The 14,294-nt window shown below is 40.1% G+C and overlaps 1 protein-coding gene across 4 annotated transcripts in view; it reads right to left on the reverse strand.

Annotated features, from left to right (window-relative positions):
* The window catches only part of DLG5 (discs large MAGUK scaffold protein 5), a 158,945-nt gene that overhangs the window by 7,636 nt on the left and 137,015 nt on the right, over positions 1 to 14,294 (reverse strand). For all 4 annotated transcript variants that reach the window (XM_074232926.1, XM_074232924.1, XM_074232925.1 and 1 more), the window contains 8 exons: positions 13,696 to 13,858; positions 12,663 to 12,796; positions 10,244 to 10,408; positions 8,176 to 8,359; positions 6,965 to 7,113; positions 6,189 to 6,359; positions 4,022 to 4,218; positions 259 to 402 (listed from right to left, as the gene is read on the reverse strand). In XM_074232926.1, the coding sequence (XP_074089027.1) occupies positions 259 to 402; positions 4,022 to 4,218; positions 6,189 to 6,359; positions 6,965 to 7,113; positions 8,176 to 8,359; positions 10,244 to 10,408; positions 12,663 to 12,796; positions 13,696 to 13,858 (1,307 nt within the window). The remainder of the gene's footprint in view (positions 1 to 258; positions 403 to 4,021; positions 4,219 to 6,188; positions 6,360 to 6,964; positions 7,114 to 8,175; positions 8,360 to 10,243; positions 10,409 to 12,662; positions 12,797 to 13,695; positions 13,859 to 14,294) is intronic.

Raw genomic sequence — 14,294 nt, forward strand, 5'->3', positions numbered from 1 at the left:
TAAGGTGTCCTGAAATCTTTTCTCTTTTTGATTTTAGGTATTTCTTGGTTTCCTGACACCTCATAAATCTTTCTCCTAAACCTTTTAGTAATCTTATAGTTTCTCCTGAGTAAAACTGAACTGTTATTTCCAGTGCTAACTTGATATTCCAAACAATGATGTGCAATCAGAAGAACAAGAAAGAGTATGAATATTCTTACAGATACCATTGTGGTCACCAAGATTAGCTAAATGAGGCATTCTGTCTTCCCCACTTACCCAAAGGACATCTACAAAACTTCCCAGGAGCCTCCTTCACCAACATATCCTTCACAGCATCAAGTAAAGGCCCGAGGATCAAAACTGGCCTTGGAGAAGTGCAGTCCACCTTCTGTACCCTCTGATAAGCCAGGCTGACTGAATCTGAAAAGGAAAAATAAAGAGATGAACTGAGGGCTCTGAGACCGAAGAATGGCCCAACCTCTAATTTTGACCAGAGTTAATCTTTTGAATTAATCTTTTAGTTTACCAGAAAGGAAGAGAAGGCTAAGGAAGATCACATACACACAGACACACAGACACACAGACACAGACACACACACACACACAACTAGTCAGTTAATTAATAAACTTTTATTAAGAGTTTACTTTGTCCCTCACAATCTAATGGGGAAGACAGTATGCAAAAAATCATGTACAAGTTATATACAAGATGATGATGTTGAAGCTTTGTCCTTCCTTCTTAAAGAAGACAGGGAGGTGATGCCATGACAAGCACATGAATTGGATTTGAGTGAATGGGGGTGCTGTGCTAAGTCACAGTCTCACTTTCTCCTCCAGTCATCTGGGTCCAGTGACCAGATATGAATAAGGACTCCTGCAGATAGTCTTGGATACAAGATAATCAGGGCTAAGGAAGCATTCAACAGAGGGAAGATGCTAGAATTAAGATGAATTGGGAAGGAAGGTTTCCTGTCTATAGGTGGGAATTTAACTGGAACTTGTATTCAAGGAAGCAAGAAAAGCCACAAGGCAGAAACGAAGAAAGCTAGGAAAATACCCAGGAGTCAAGAGATAGATGTTTTGCTCAAGCCAGTCACTGTCATTGATTTCAGAGTTTGTGGGAAAGTAAATGGTGTAAGAAGCCACTAGAGTTAGTTGGGGGGGAACAGGGTGTGACAAAGTTGAACCTGTGCTTTAGGAAAATCACTTCAGTGACTAAAGAGAGGATAGACTGGAATGGAGAGAGATTTGAGGCAAACAGAGCCAACATGAGGCTATTGCAATTATCCAAGCATGAAGTGAGAAATGCCTGTACCAAGTTGTTGGCAATGTCAGAGGAGAAAAGGGACCATGTTCAAGACATATTATACAAGTGAAATCAACAGGTGTTGGCAAAGCTTAGTTATGGAGACATGAGAGAGAATGAAAAATTGTGGATGGCACCAAGGTTGGGAGACTGAGGAACTGAGAGGATGGTGGTAGATTAAATACTTCTGGTCCTCCATGATTACCTTGCCTAGACTAATACAAAGCACATGTTTTGGAAAAATAGTTAAGAAGATGTTCCCATCTTCCAGAAGCAAAATATTAATTTTAAAGTTTTATTTTTTATTCTGAATTTAATCACTGCCAAAAAGGGCACTTCCAATCACTTAGCAAAACACAAAAAGAGGATTGTCTATGGAACCATAACTTTCTGTCTCATGCTGACTGCTTCTTTCAAAAAGTATATAATAACTTTATTGAATGGGCATTGCTTCAGGCAAATTGTGACCTGGGAAAGATCTAGCTTAAAAAAGGCTAAATTCTCCCACTGTATCCAGCGCCATCTCCAGTCATCCTCTTCTACACTTAGTCACTGGACCTAGATGGCTCTATAGGTGACTTTGCACAGCACTCCCTCACTTAAATCCAACTGGCTTACATGTTAGCATGGCATCACGTGCCTGATGTCATGGTCTTCTTTGAGAACAAAGGACAAATATCAATATCAACATCAACATCATCATCAACATCAAAGAAGAAGTTGCATTTGTATTTGGTCATTCTGAGACCTTCAGTTCAAGATGTCTAACAGAAGTTGAAGATTTGAGACTGGAGGGCAACAGAGATTAGGACTTGATAAAGAGATTCCAGAATCTTCAGCATAGAGATGATAACTGAATATATGAGAGAAATGCAGTACAGTAATAGAGGGAAAAGTGAAGTATTGGAGAGGGAAAAGAGAAGAGGTCTAGGACTGATCTGTGGGACACTGCTGAGTAGAAAGAATGATCTAGATCAGGGCTGTCTAACCTTACTTTGAAAAGCTTTAACTGAAACAATAGACAATATATTTTGACTTGCCATTCTAGTGAGAGCTGTGTGATAGCTCAGTTTCATTTACTAAAGTATTTAATAAACCCACAGGTGGTTGCATAAAATCTCCCTGCCAGCAGCATTTTGGACAGCCCTAAGCTTGATGAGGATCCAGTCAAGGAGACTGAAAAGGAGCCAACAGATTACTTCCTTTCCCACATCATCAGATTCAACCAAACTTGACTTCTCTCTGGGTACAAGGCACTCCATCTTGGGTGGTCCTACTTTCACAATGGACATTCCCCATGCTGGAATGTGTTCCCTCCTCACTTCTACAATCCATCCCTCAATCCCTCAGGACACCTTCTCTAAAATGCCTTTCCTGGCACACTCCATGAGTCAGTGCTTTCCCTAACTACATTGTATTTATTATAGGCTTACTATAGCACAATCTTAGTGTGCTTTTAAGCTTTTGTAATTTAAAACTGTGCCAAGATTTTGGGACACCTGGAGATGAAAAGGTTATCTCTCCTACACCTATAACATGAGGAGATGGGACTAAATGGACTCTTAGGGCTTAAGGGCTCTAGCTCTAAATTTGGAATCGTATCAAAGAGATTGCTATGGGCTCAAATGTCTCAGGGAAGGTTTCAGGGGGAAGAAAGGGACAAAATCTGATCCAATAGAAAAAATGGGCATTGAATAGATAGGGAGAACTAGTAGGTATGAAAAGTGTGTGGTTGTCCAGTCATTTTTCAGTTGTGTCTAACTCTTCATGATCCCATTTGGGGTTTTCTTGGCAAAGATACTGGAAGGATTTGCCATTTTCTTCTCCAGTTCGTTTTACCCATGAGGTAACTGAAGCAAACAGGCTTAAGTGACTTGTTCAGGGTCACAAAGCTGGTGTCTGAAACCAGATTTGAACTCAGGTTTCCTGACTTCAGGAAACACTAGTGTAATGATGTAGAATTTAGCCTGGCCAAGGAAGGCAATCCTGTGTGAAGCAAAGGTAGGTAAGACGAGAAGCAAAAGTAAGTAAGACATACAGTCTCATAATATGCTAGAAAATAAAAAAATTACCTCCCCTCCTTACCATTAACCATTGCTAGTCACCAGTGGATATCAACACATACAGTTCTCTGGACTGATATATGTCAATGAAAGGAACTATGATTCACTTTACAAAAATTCTTTTTATAGAGAATGGGGATGAAGATGTCATAATCCTAACTTTTCCTTCTGTTACATGCCTATAAAGAATACTATCATACTATTCATAACACCTCTGTGCCCCCTCCAGTTTAGCTATCATACCCTATACAAAATACATAGATTTATAGGTAATATAGGTAATAATAATAAATCCATGGGCTTATTACCCTCTTTGGAGAATGAGGTATAGAGATTTGAGAGAACCAAGAAAGTACTGGATACAGTTGTAAGTAGGAAGGGGAAGGGAAACAACCTAATGTTTGGAAAGAAAAGCAGGAAAAATCTGTTTGAAACCCACAATTGATTAAAACTTTTCAATGAGAGCTGAGAACCGTGCCTTTGGAGGGACCTTGGGAATATACCATCAAAAGTGGTGCTTTATCAATGCTTATTGAGTCAAACTGTGATGATCTAAGAGTGATCATCACCTGAGTCCCTCCCAGAGGTCTTCAACCAGCAGCCTATCACTTAGCCTGGAAAGAAAATGTGAGGGATGGCCAGTCATGCCAAGGTCAACAATGTAACTTGCCCTCCAAGAAAGGAATGGAGTCTGTGCTGATGGTGTCCAGAGCTAGTAAGTCTTTGCTATCCTTAGAGCCATTTCGTTTATGTTTTTGTTTTCTTCGAAAGAAGGACCTCCGAGCAGCAGCTGACAAGGTCTTTGATGAGTTGTTTTCGTCTTTGACTTCAGACATGCTATGTCTCCTGGAGACTTCTTGGTCCATCCTACATAAGGAAAGGTTCAGCTGAATGTGAGTGTGGGCAGGAAATTCAAAGATCATCTAGCCTAGTGCCACCCAAAGTCAAAAACTAATGGCAGAGTACATATAAGATCCAGATACCTTGGAAACAGATAGGTGCACTTGAAGCTATTTTATTTATCTACCCATTCTATTCTATAAAGGTTCCATTCCTTTTAGAACACAGAGTCAAGAGTCAAATATAAACCTTACAAGTAAACTCTGGTAGCAATGAAAGTTCCATCACATGCAATTACATTTTTGGAGGGGCATTAATTGACCAGGATTATAGTTAGATACATATCTAAACAAGTTATGCCAAAATGATAATGAAACTATTTTAAACAGTATATGATTTCCTCAGGGAAGACCTTCACTCCTCAGATGTGGATTGCAACCCCCCTTTGTGACCTAAGAAAAGGATTCATGAGGAGCTATAGTCAAAAAATAATTTTAAAAATCACCCGGTGGCCAAGCTCCTGGGGAAAAGAGTAATAAATGATAGCAGATTAATTTACACAGCTCTTGACAGTTTATAAAGTGCTTCCTAACTCATCTCAGCTTCACAAAAACCCTACAAATGCAAGTATTTCACCAATTTTATGGCAGATAAGGAAAGTCTTACCGAAGCAGCTAGGCAGAGAAGTAATTAAGTCCCACTGGATTTGGAGTTTGAAAAGGTGTGAATTCATTCTGCCTCAGGTATATACTATATCTCTCAACCTCAGTTTCCTCAGTTGTAAACTAGGGATATTAACAGTACCTACCCTCCCAGGGTTTTGTGGGAATCAACTGAAATCACATAGGTGCAGTCTTTTACAAACCTTAAAACACTATATAAATGATCTTTATTAAAGAGGTTAAATGAAAACTTGGACCTAAATTCTGAGTTAATGTAAGTATTGTACTTTTACTAGTCTTCTACCATATTATGCAGAATCTCAGTGAGATGTGAAATCCCTGTAGGCCATGATACTTGAGCATTGGCCAGGTCTAAAATAAAAAGAACAGTCTTCACACACTACTGTAATGGACAGCCCAAGAACAGGGCAAAGGAAGAGAATTCACAAACAGCTCTTTTGGTTCCCTTGGTTCATATACCTGAAGTCACCTTTACCCCTTTTTTTCTTACCCCTCCATACCACTAATCTATAATCATATCCTCTGTGGCAGAGGTATCAAACCCAACTGTGCAACATTCCTAAGAACAGTCTGATTAGATTCAGATCCACTTTGGGGGGGAGGGGTGCAACTAGGTGGCACAGTGGAGAACACTGGCCCTGGAGTCAGGAGAACCTGAGTTCAAATCCAGCCTCAGACACTTAATAACTGCCTAGTTGGTGTAACAGTGGACAAGTCACTTAACTCGATTGCCTTAAATAAACAAAATTAAAAAAAAAAGATCCACTTGGGGAATAGTTCACTAAATAGAGAATCCCAACATCATCTAGTTAATGCTGATGTGCTTTTCTAAGTCAATATGCAGTTTGTAGTGCTTAAGTTTGGTTAAAGGGACCCATTCTGTGTGAGGTTGACTGCACAGCTCCTGTCTTCTTTTACATCAATCTGCCTCCTTCTCTGTCTTACAATGCTAATTTTATCAGTCTAGAGGTATCATCTTGTAAAAGACAGAGAGGTGCTAACAAGTCAACTAGACCAAAGGGGAGTCTTACCTCTGACACATTTAAGCTCTCAAGGCCACTAGGCCATTCTCTATGACTCTAGAACGCACCATTAATTGTAGAAGGAGTTTTCTATAGCCTATGCTAATAAAACCATTGGTCCAGTTAAAAAAAAAACAAACAAAACCTATTGATAAGGCCCTCTCATACCTCTTAGAAGGATGCAATCCAGGGCCTCTCTCCCCTCCCACAATGACCATTTTCTTCCCCCTCTATACCCTCTTCTCCATCTACTCTACCTCTGGAGGGTGTTATAGACCCAAATGCCTCTTACATGTATTTGCTGGGGATCTGGCCTCTTTCCAGTTTCTGGGCATTTTCATCTAGTTGCCAGGCCATCCAACAGCCAAAGGTCCCCTGGGGGAGGGTGTCATCAATATAGAGGATGTCATCCTTCTTGAAGCTCAGTTCCTGATCCACTTCTGCCAATCGGTCATATAGAGCTCTGGCCAAGGAAGAGGAGAAAAGTGTTAGTACCTGTTTTTCTTCTATTGTGCAAGTACCCAAGGGATGGTTTTTTTCATATTCAGTCCCCAAAGTTATGCTACCTCACATCTCCTTCCATCAGATGCTATGCTTCCTGATAGGCCAAAGGAAACCCTCCAAAGATGTAGACCTTTTCTATGGGGTCAGAAGCTCCCCAAGGACACACAATGTCTCTTGTTGACCAGTCCAAATAGGGAATGTCTGACGGGATTTCCCTAGGAGTTGTTAACTGTATGTTCTATGGCCCTCATTCCACACTGTTGCCTGTGTAAGAAATCATCAAAACTCAGTGAAAGGGGTTAATAAGGAGAGACTTGCAGCCATAAAGGAGAATTACATCCTCTTGGATCTTAAGACCAAATCTGGTATCCTACTTTCTCACTTAAATCTTTAAGGAGCTTTGTCTTGCCACTAGGGGGGAAAAAAAAGGTCTAAAAAGGAATTCATATCCATCCTTATGTCCAGCCCTAGGGTCAAAACTTGGGGAGATACTGTACTCCAGTATCTAGCCAAAAGATAACTTGTATTTTGGGAAAGAGATGGATAGGACCACCATCTGAGTACCGAATGTAGAAGCCATCGCCTGGAATGTCCTTGATCTTGTTGAAATCCTCCAGGCGATACTGCACCTTCACACGAATGTTTTCCCCAGGTTTCAGCATTTCCAAGTAGGCTTCCTCAGCTGTTTTGTTCCTCATGTCCACAGAACCATACTGCCGAAGGAAGGAGGAGTGGATTGAGGATGAAGAGAGTCAATTTGCAAAGGATCAGGAAGGCAAGGTCAAGGGACAGATAAGAGAAGCAGAAAAGGAGAGATACAAAGTGTGTGGGGGGGGAGAAGAGAGAGATAAAGGGGGAAAAGAAGTAGGGAAGGAGAGAAAGAGAAAAGTTAAGGGAGAGAGACAGAGACAGAAACGAGGAGACAGACAGGAAGAGATAAACAAGATAAAAGAGAAAACTAGAAAAAGAAAAAAGGAAGAAAGAATAAAGAGAGAAGAGAAACAAAAGAGATTAAAGAAGAGAGGAAAAGGGAAGAGAAAAGACTGAGGAGAAAGAGAGAACAGAGAGAATCTGCCTCTCCCATCTCTAGATGGCAGGTCCTTACATTTTAAATTTCTAGACCTCTCCTTGTCTCTTCCTTTGAGTTTCTTTAGCTGACACCTTCCATCCTTCCCCCACAGCTTATTCCAGAGAAGCAGATTTACTATAACTTCCTTGTCTTTATACTTACTCCCAATTCCTAGCCTTGTGGTTGGTATACAATAGATGCTTAATAAACACTTGGGAACTGAACAGAATTGTATAGAATTGGCCCCTCTCTAGATCACATATGGCTTCTCAGGAGACCTGGATGTCTCTACCTTCTTTTTTTCTTGTATTCATTTCTATGTCTGCAACATTTTCTTACCCTACCTACCCATCCATGATTATCAGATTGTGGAATCCTCAAAAATCTTTCCTGATATATTGGGACTCCCTGAGGACAAGGACTATGGGTGTCCCTATGAATCAATCACTAAGTTATTTTTAAGCCCCTACTATATGCTATAAGATAATAAGATAAAAGATCCCATTCTCAAAAGAGTTACATTTTATTAGGAGACACAACCTGGACAAAATATATACAAAACAGACACAACACAATTTTAGGGATATCACACTTACAGGTGGGGTATTCAGATCAGCCTCACGCAGGAGGTATTATTTGAACTAACAGTGAAAGGGACAGTTTTCCTCAACAGATCAGGGGTTGAAAAGCCTCTCGAAGCTCTCACCTCAAGTATAAGGTCCCCTGGCACCAGCCCCTCAGGACCACTGGCAGGACTGCCATCCTCCACATCTGCCACGAACACCCCATGCAGGTTCCCACCACATATCTGCACACCAAGTTCCACCTGGAACTTTTTGATGATGACAACTCGAGGTTCTGGAGTTCTTTTGTTGGCATCTGCCAAGATTCTTTAGAGAAAAAAGGAAGTTAATTGACTCTCAATCACTCACACAGACCCTTTGTCAAAGGAGAAGTGGATTCCAAAACCTGGATCTTAGAGATGAAAAGTAAAGGAATACCCTTTAGTTTCTGTTCTAGAAAACCCTTACCTGAGTGAAACAAGGAAGATGGAACAGACTATCTGAGGAGGTTCCCTTCAACTCAAAGATCTAAGGCAGGGGTGGGGGAACGTCCAGACCACAGGTCTGGGAAATCATTTGGTCAGGTGCTGCCATGGCAACTGCAGGCTGAACCTAGAAATTCAATAAATCTAGGAGTTTTTAGGGGTGTTTAAATGAATATAGTAGGCTAATTTTTAAGTTGATAATTTTGTATGGTCCCCAAATAATGTTACCCTTGGCAGACAAAAGGTTCCCCCACCCCTTATCTAAGGCTGGATTCCAAGACTACTCTGCCAAAAGATGCCTTAGAATCACGAATGGATATCTAAGACAAAAAAATCGTCAAGAGAGAATCTAAAAAAAAATTATCTTTTTGGACTTGAAGTACACTCATATTTTCTTTTTTGTCACACATTTGCATTTCTAATTATATTCTACTTAAACAATTATTAAAAATAGCCCCATTTTCTAAAAGAACCCAATTCAGAGGTATGAAGTAATGAGAAAAGAGAATCTCTATTTAGAAAATATTCACCACACCCTTTTTTTGTGGTAGCAAAGAAATGGAAAATAGATGTCCACTGATGTGGATCTGCTGAACAAATTCTGTTCTATTAATGTAGCAGAATACTGCAGTTCCATAAAAACCAATATACAGAAATTTAGGGTGACTAGGATGGACATATGCCGTATAAAGTGAGTGATCAGGAGGACTACACTGATACAGTAGAAGGCAATCAGCTAGGTGGTGCAATGGATAAAGCACTGGCCCTGGAGTCAGGAGGACCTGAGTTCAAATCCAGCCTCAGACACTTAATAATTGCCTAGCTGTGTGACCTTGGGCAAGTCACTTCACCCCATTGCCTTAAAATACATTTTTAAAAAAAGATAATAGACCTCTGCTCAATGCATTGTTGAATCATCTTGCTAGTGAGTTACCAGTGAAGTGGAGAGGTGGGAACCATAGGCACAGAATGAAGCAAGTACTGTCAAAATGGGCCAAAAGATTGATGACTTAGTTCAATTGTACATCTATGAGGAGGGAACAGTTCAGCAGGGAATAGAGAATTGATCAGGAAGTGAAAGTTTTTTAAAATAACATCAACAAAATATTTAATTTAAAAAATAAAATAAAGTTTTAAATAATTTTTTAAAGTGAGCTTGGGAGAATTAGGACACCTCAATTCTAGCCTACTTCTTTCTCTGCAACTAACTAACCATGTGACTTTTCAGGGAAAAAAGCTAAATAATCCTTAAGGGCTCCCTTAAGGATGGACATTCTTTGAGTCTACGCCTTAATCCAAAATGAGCTGAAAATAAACTTCCCAAAGTACACCTTACTTCACCTCCCCAATCCCACCAAATTATGGAAATGAAAATATTAGGTGTTTTCCCAGCTTCAAAAATGGGACTTATTATGGAGCAATAGTCAGGGTTGTCCATTGGGAGGCAGTGTTGTCACACTCCAGTTATTCTAGCTCACACCTTCTGACTTGGGAAGGTTAGCGCATTTGAAGACAGGCCAAGGAGGGGTTTAAAGGTCAATGTTCAATAAAAAAAACAACACTGACAACAATATGATGCTAATTGTTTGGTGTACATGGCTGCTTCTATGCTCAAATCCATTTTAATTTCTGCATCAGCATGAGCAAGTGCCCAGAAACGGTCTGATCATCAAGAATCAACCTCAAGGGAAAAAGGTCCGTGGATGAGGAGGTACCAGTGGCTGACCTGATGGAATTTCGAGGGCTGGTGGTAGGTGTGGTCTGCTTGGATGTTGGCGTTATGGTCCCCTCATCCTGCTCACTCACTGTGTCAATGATGGAATGGCTGTCTGGAGTGGCAGACCCACTGCCCTGCAGATTGGAATGAGTGCTCACAGGGTCCAGTCGAGAACTACACAGAGGACAAATGAAACATTGGGCAGAATACATTTCTCCCCACCACCATCATCATTACCTCACACCCCAAATCTCTACCACTGGCCACAAATCAACAGTATGAAATGGCAGTCATCAAAACTAACATTGTCAACTGTTTTGGATAATAAATAGAAGCAGAATTTTCAGAAGGGACATAAGAGTGACATTGTATTCTGTCCAAGTGAAGTCTCATCTAAAGCACTGCTATATTTTAGAAAGACAAGTTGGAGCATGGGTGAAAAACCTAGAAAATGTGTCATGGGAAAGACCAGTGGAAGGAGCTGGCTTTAGCCTGGAGAAGAAAAGACTTAGGAAGAAACATGATAACTGTCTTTATTCATTTCAGAGTCTGTCACAAAGAAGAGGGGGGTTTTTTTGTTTTGTTTTGTTTTTAGATTTTTCAAGGCAATGGGGTTAAGTGGCTTGCCCAAGGCTACACAGCTAGGTAATTTATTAAGTGTCTGAGGTCGGATTTGAACCTAGGTACTCCTGACTCCAAGGCTGGTGCTCTAGCCACCCCAAAAAGAAGAGGGTTTGATAGTGTCTGGCTTGGTCCTAGAGCAATGAGTAAAAGTGTTAAAAGAAAAGTTTGGGGACAAAAAGAAATTTTTATTAATAATTAGAACTTCCCAAAAGTGGAATTGGTTATCTTGGGAAATAATGAGTTTCTCCTCACATTAGGGTCACAAATAGAGGGCCAGATGACTGTTTGCCATCAAGGGTTTAGTGTCCAGGCAAAAATCAAACAAGATGACCTTAGAGGTCTCTTCCAATACTAAGTTTTTTGTTTGTTTGAAATTATTTTTTTTTCATCCATTTATTTTCATCACATTTCCAAGTTACAAAATTTCCCTCCACCTTCCCCTCAGCAGGGAACAGTCAGGTTAGCATTGTATATATATGTTTTGTTAAACATATTTAAAAATTAGTAATTTTTGGTATGAGGAATTAGGATTAAGGGCATCACTAAGTTTTTCATTTTTCTATCACTGGGAGCTTTTCTTTTAAGGGAAGAAAGAAACTTAATTTATGATTGAGAATTATGACAACAATTCTTATCCTATATAAAGAATATATATGGTTTGAAAGATTAAACAAAGGTCTGGTTTACACCCTTCCCTCTTTCAACCTCTTTTTAACTTCTACCCCCTACTCTCAAGGATATCAAACCTTCATGTATGGCTGTGTCAGACCCATCCTTGGGACAGAACTTCACACAGAAAATATATACAATTAAAACCTACTCAATGACTAATCAACATGAGGCCACTGAGAATTCAGGTGGGACCCATGGCTGCATTCCCCAATAATTGTGCCCCAAGAATTGGGCCTCGAGGTAAGGATAACACAGCTATGGACTCTCAAATCTAAAATAAGGAGAATCCCAAGTATGATGTAGTAGATGGAATCAGGAAGACTTGGTTTTATATCCAACCTGTGCTACTTATTACATTTATGACCATAAGTCATTTAACCTAAACCTCAGCTTCCTCATCTGTAATATGAAAAGGTTGGACAAGATGACTTCTGAAGTTCCTTCCAATTCTAAAATCTATAAACCTATGATTGTTTTATTCCCTCTTCTCCCAAGCACAGGGCTTTAGCCAATGGGTAGAGTCACTAAGTCAAATGACAAGAGGGACATTGGGCCATTCAATGACCGAGTCATACCAAATCAAAAGATCAAAGATAAAATGGATCTAAGAGACCAAAGAGTTCAATCCTCTCATTTTACAGATAATGAAAATGAGTCAAGAAGAGGTTAACAAATTACTTGGGATCTAACAATTACTAAGTCTCTAAGGCAGGAGACTGACCCTAGAGATTCTCAACTACAAGTCCAGTGTCACAAGGTTGTCTAGTAAATAGAACACTCAGGAACACCTGAATTCAAATCTGGTCTTACAACATTTACTAGCTCTGTGACCTTGGACAAGTCACTTAACTCTTTTTTTCTGCAGGCTCCCCAACTACAAAATGACGGTAATGATAACACCTATCTCCCAGGGTTATAGAGGTGATCAAATGAGATATATGCAAAATACAACAGCTCTTGACAGAGACTAGGAACTCTTATAAATTGTTCCTTCCTCTGCCTTCCTCCCTTCATCTACTAAACCAAGCTGCCTCCTCCTTTTTTAATCCTATTTTTCCAATGACTCTTCTCTGGCCTCAAGCCTCATAGATATCTGAATATTGGTCCAACACTAAGAGGGAACTGCCCTTACCTGGACCGGGAGTGGTTGCCAAGCTGATACATGTGAGGGTTATACTGGGCCAGGATAGTGATGGTGTCACACTGCTGGCCGATGATTAGTCGTGCCTGTTGCTCTGTTGCATTTCTCAAGTTAATACCATTGAACTGAAAGAAAAAACAGATCCCAGGGAGGCTACTATAACAAACATGACAAACACAAGGAGAGTTGGGAGGTTAATGCTTTTTTGCAATTTCAAAAGATATCAAAGCTATTCTAGGACCATAAAATCTGAGAAGTAGCTCCCTCGGAGGTCCAGCCTATACATAAGAGAAATTTGAGATAAATGATCATCCTTTTCTTGACTTTGATGGAGGAAAAAGCTAATATGTCTCAAGAGAGAACAATCTACAAAAGCTTCTATGGACACCAGACCTAAATTGACCCCTTTGAATCTTCAAACTCATTTTAACAGAATAAATTTAAGCCCTCCTCCACCCAATATTCTTCAAACAATTGATGATAGCTATTACAAGCTCCTTGGATCTTCTCTGCAGTCTATGGATCCCCAGTGTCTTCAAAGGTGTTCTGTGATTCATCCTGGAGACCTCTCCTAACTCGCTCTCCTAATGCCTTAACATAGCAACCAAGGAAACCTTGAGATTTTAAAAGTTAGGTCAGTAGATCACAACCTGACACAACCTGCTAAGCCCAGGGATGAACTAGCAGCAGGGACAGCAAGAAGGCAGTGGAAAGAGTTCTGGAGTCACAAAGGATCTGGGCTCAGATCTCTGCCTCTGATGCTCATTTCCTATATGACCTTGAAGAAACACTTCACTGACCGAACCTCAGTTTCCGCAGCTATAAAATAAGGGGACTAGTTGGCCTCTGAAGAATTTCAACCATGGATAGCCCTACTTGACCCCATCCAGGCTCTAAAAATACAAGAATTTTAATCATTCCTGTGGTAAGGGGTACTTCCACTTTCAGGTCATTAGAAGTTTACACAATGAGAAGATTCCTCCTGGAGGTTAAAGGGGGGGGGGGGGGACTGGTAAGTTCTTACCTCCAACAACTGATCTCCATACTCTAAGCCAGCTTGGTGAGCAATGCTTCCTCCCGTTACTTTTGAAACAAATATTCCACCATTTTCACCACTCACTATGGAAATTCCCAGTGGCTCTGAACCCTTTTGCACTTTGACATGACGAGGTTCCTCCATATAAGGCCTTTTCAAAGGAAGAAACAATCCTAAATTGGCTTACACCCCAGAGATACACTTTGGACAGAATGGTGCTTAATCATCGATCAAAGAGAGATACAATAAAGACATGCAATGGGCTACAAGGAAAAGACCAGACATCATGGCATCCCCTTTCAAGGAAGATCAAATAAATGTTTAGGAAATGGGTGACAACCATAGTAAATGGAAATGTGATGATCATCCCTTTCATAACAAATTGTATACATTCCTGAAACCTCATGCAAGAAAGAAAAATGTCACCACTCCAAAGAAACTTAAGATACACAGTCTTAAAGATGTGGATTAGATGAAAACACAACAAAAGTAGGGTGAACAAAAACTAAACTCTAAAAGGAGAAGAAAAAACATAACAATCCATATTATATATGTAAGTAGTTGCTTTATATAATATGTAATTTACA

The sequence above is a fragment of the Macrotis lagotis genome, chromosome 4, assembly GCF_037893015.1.
Source record: "Macrotis lagotis isolate mMagLag1 chromosome 4, bilby.v1.9.chrom.fasta, whole genome shotgun sequence".
NCBI classification, from domain to species: domain Eukaryota; kingdom Metazoa; phylum Chordata; class Mammalia; order Peramelemorphia; family Peramelidae; genus Macrotis; species Macrotis lagotis.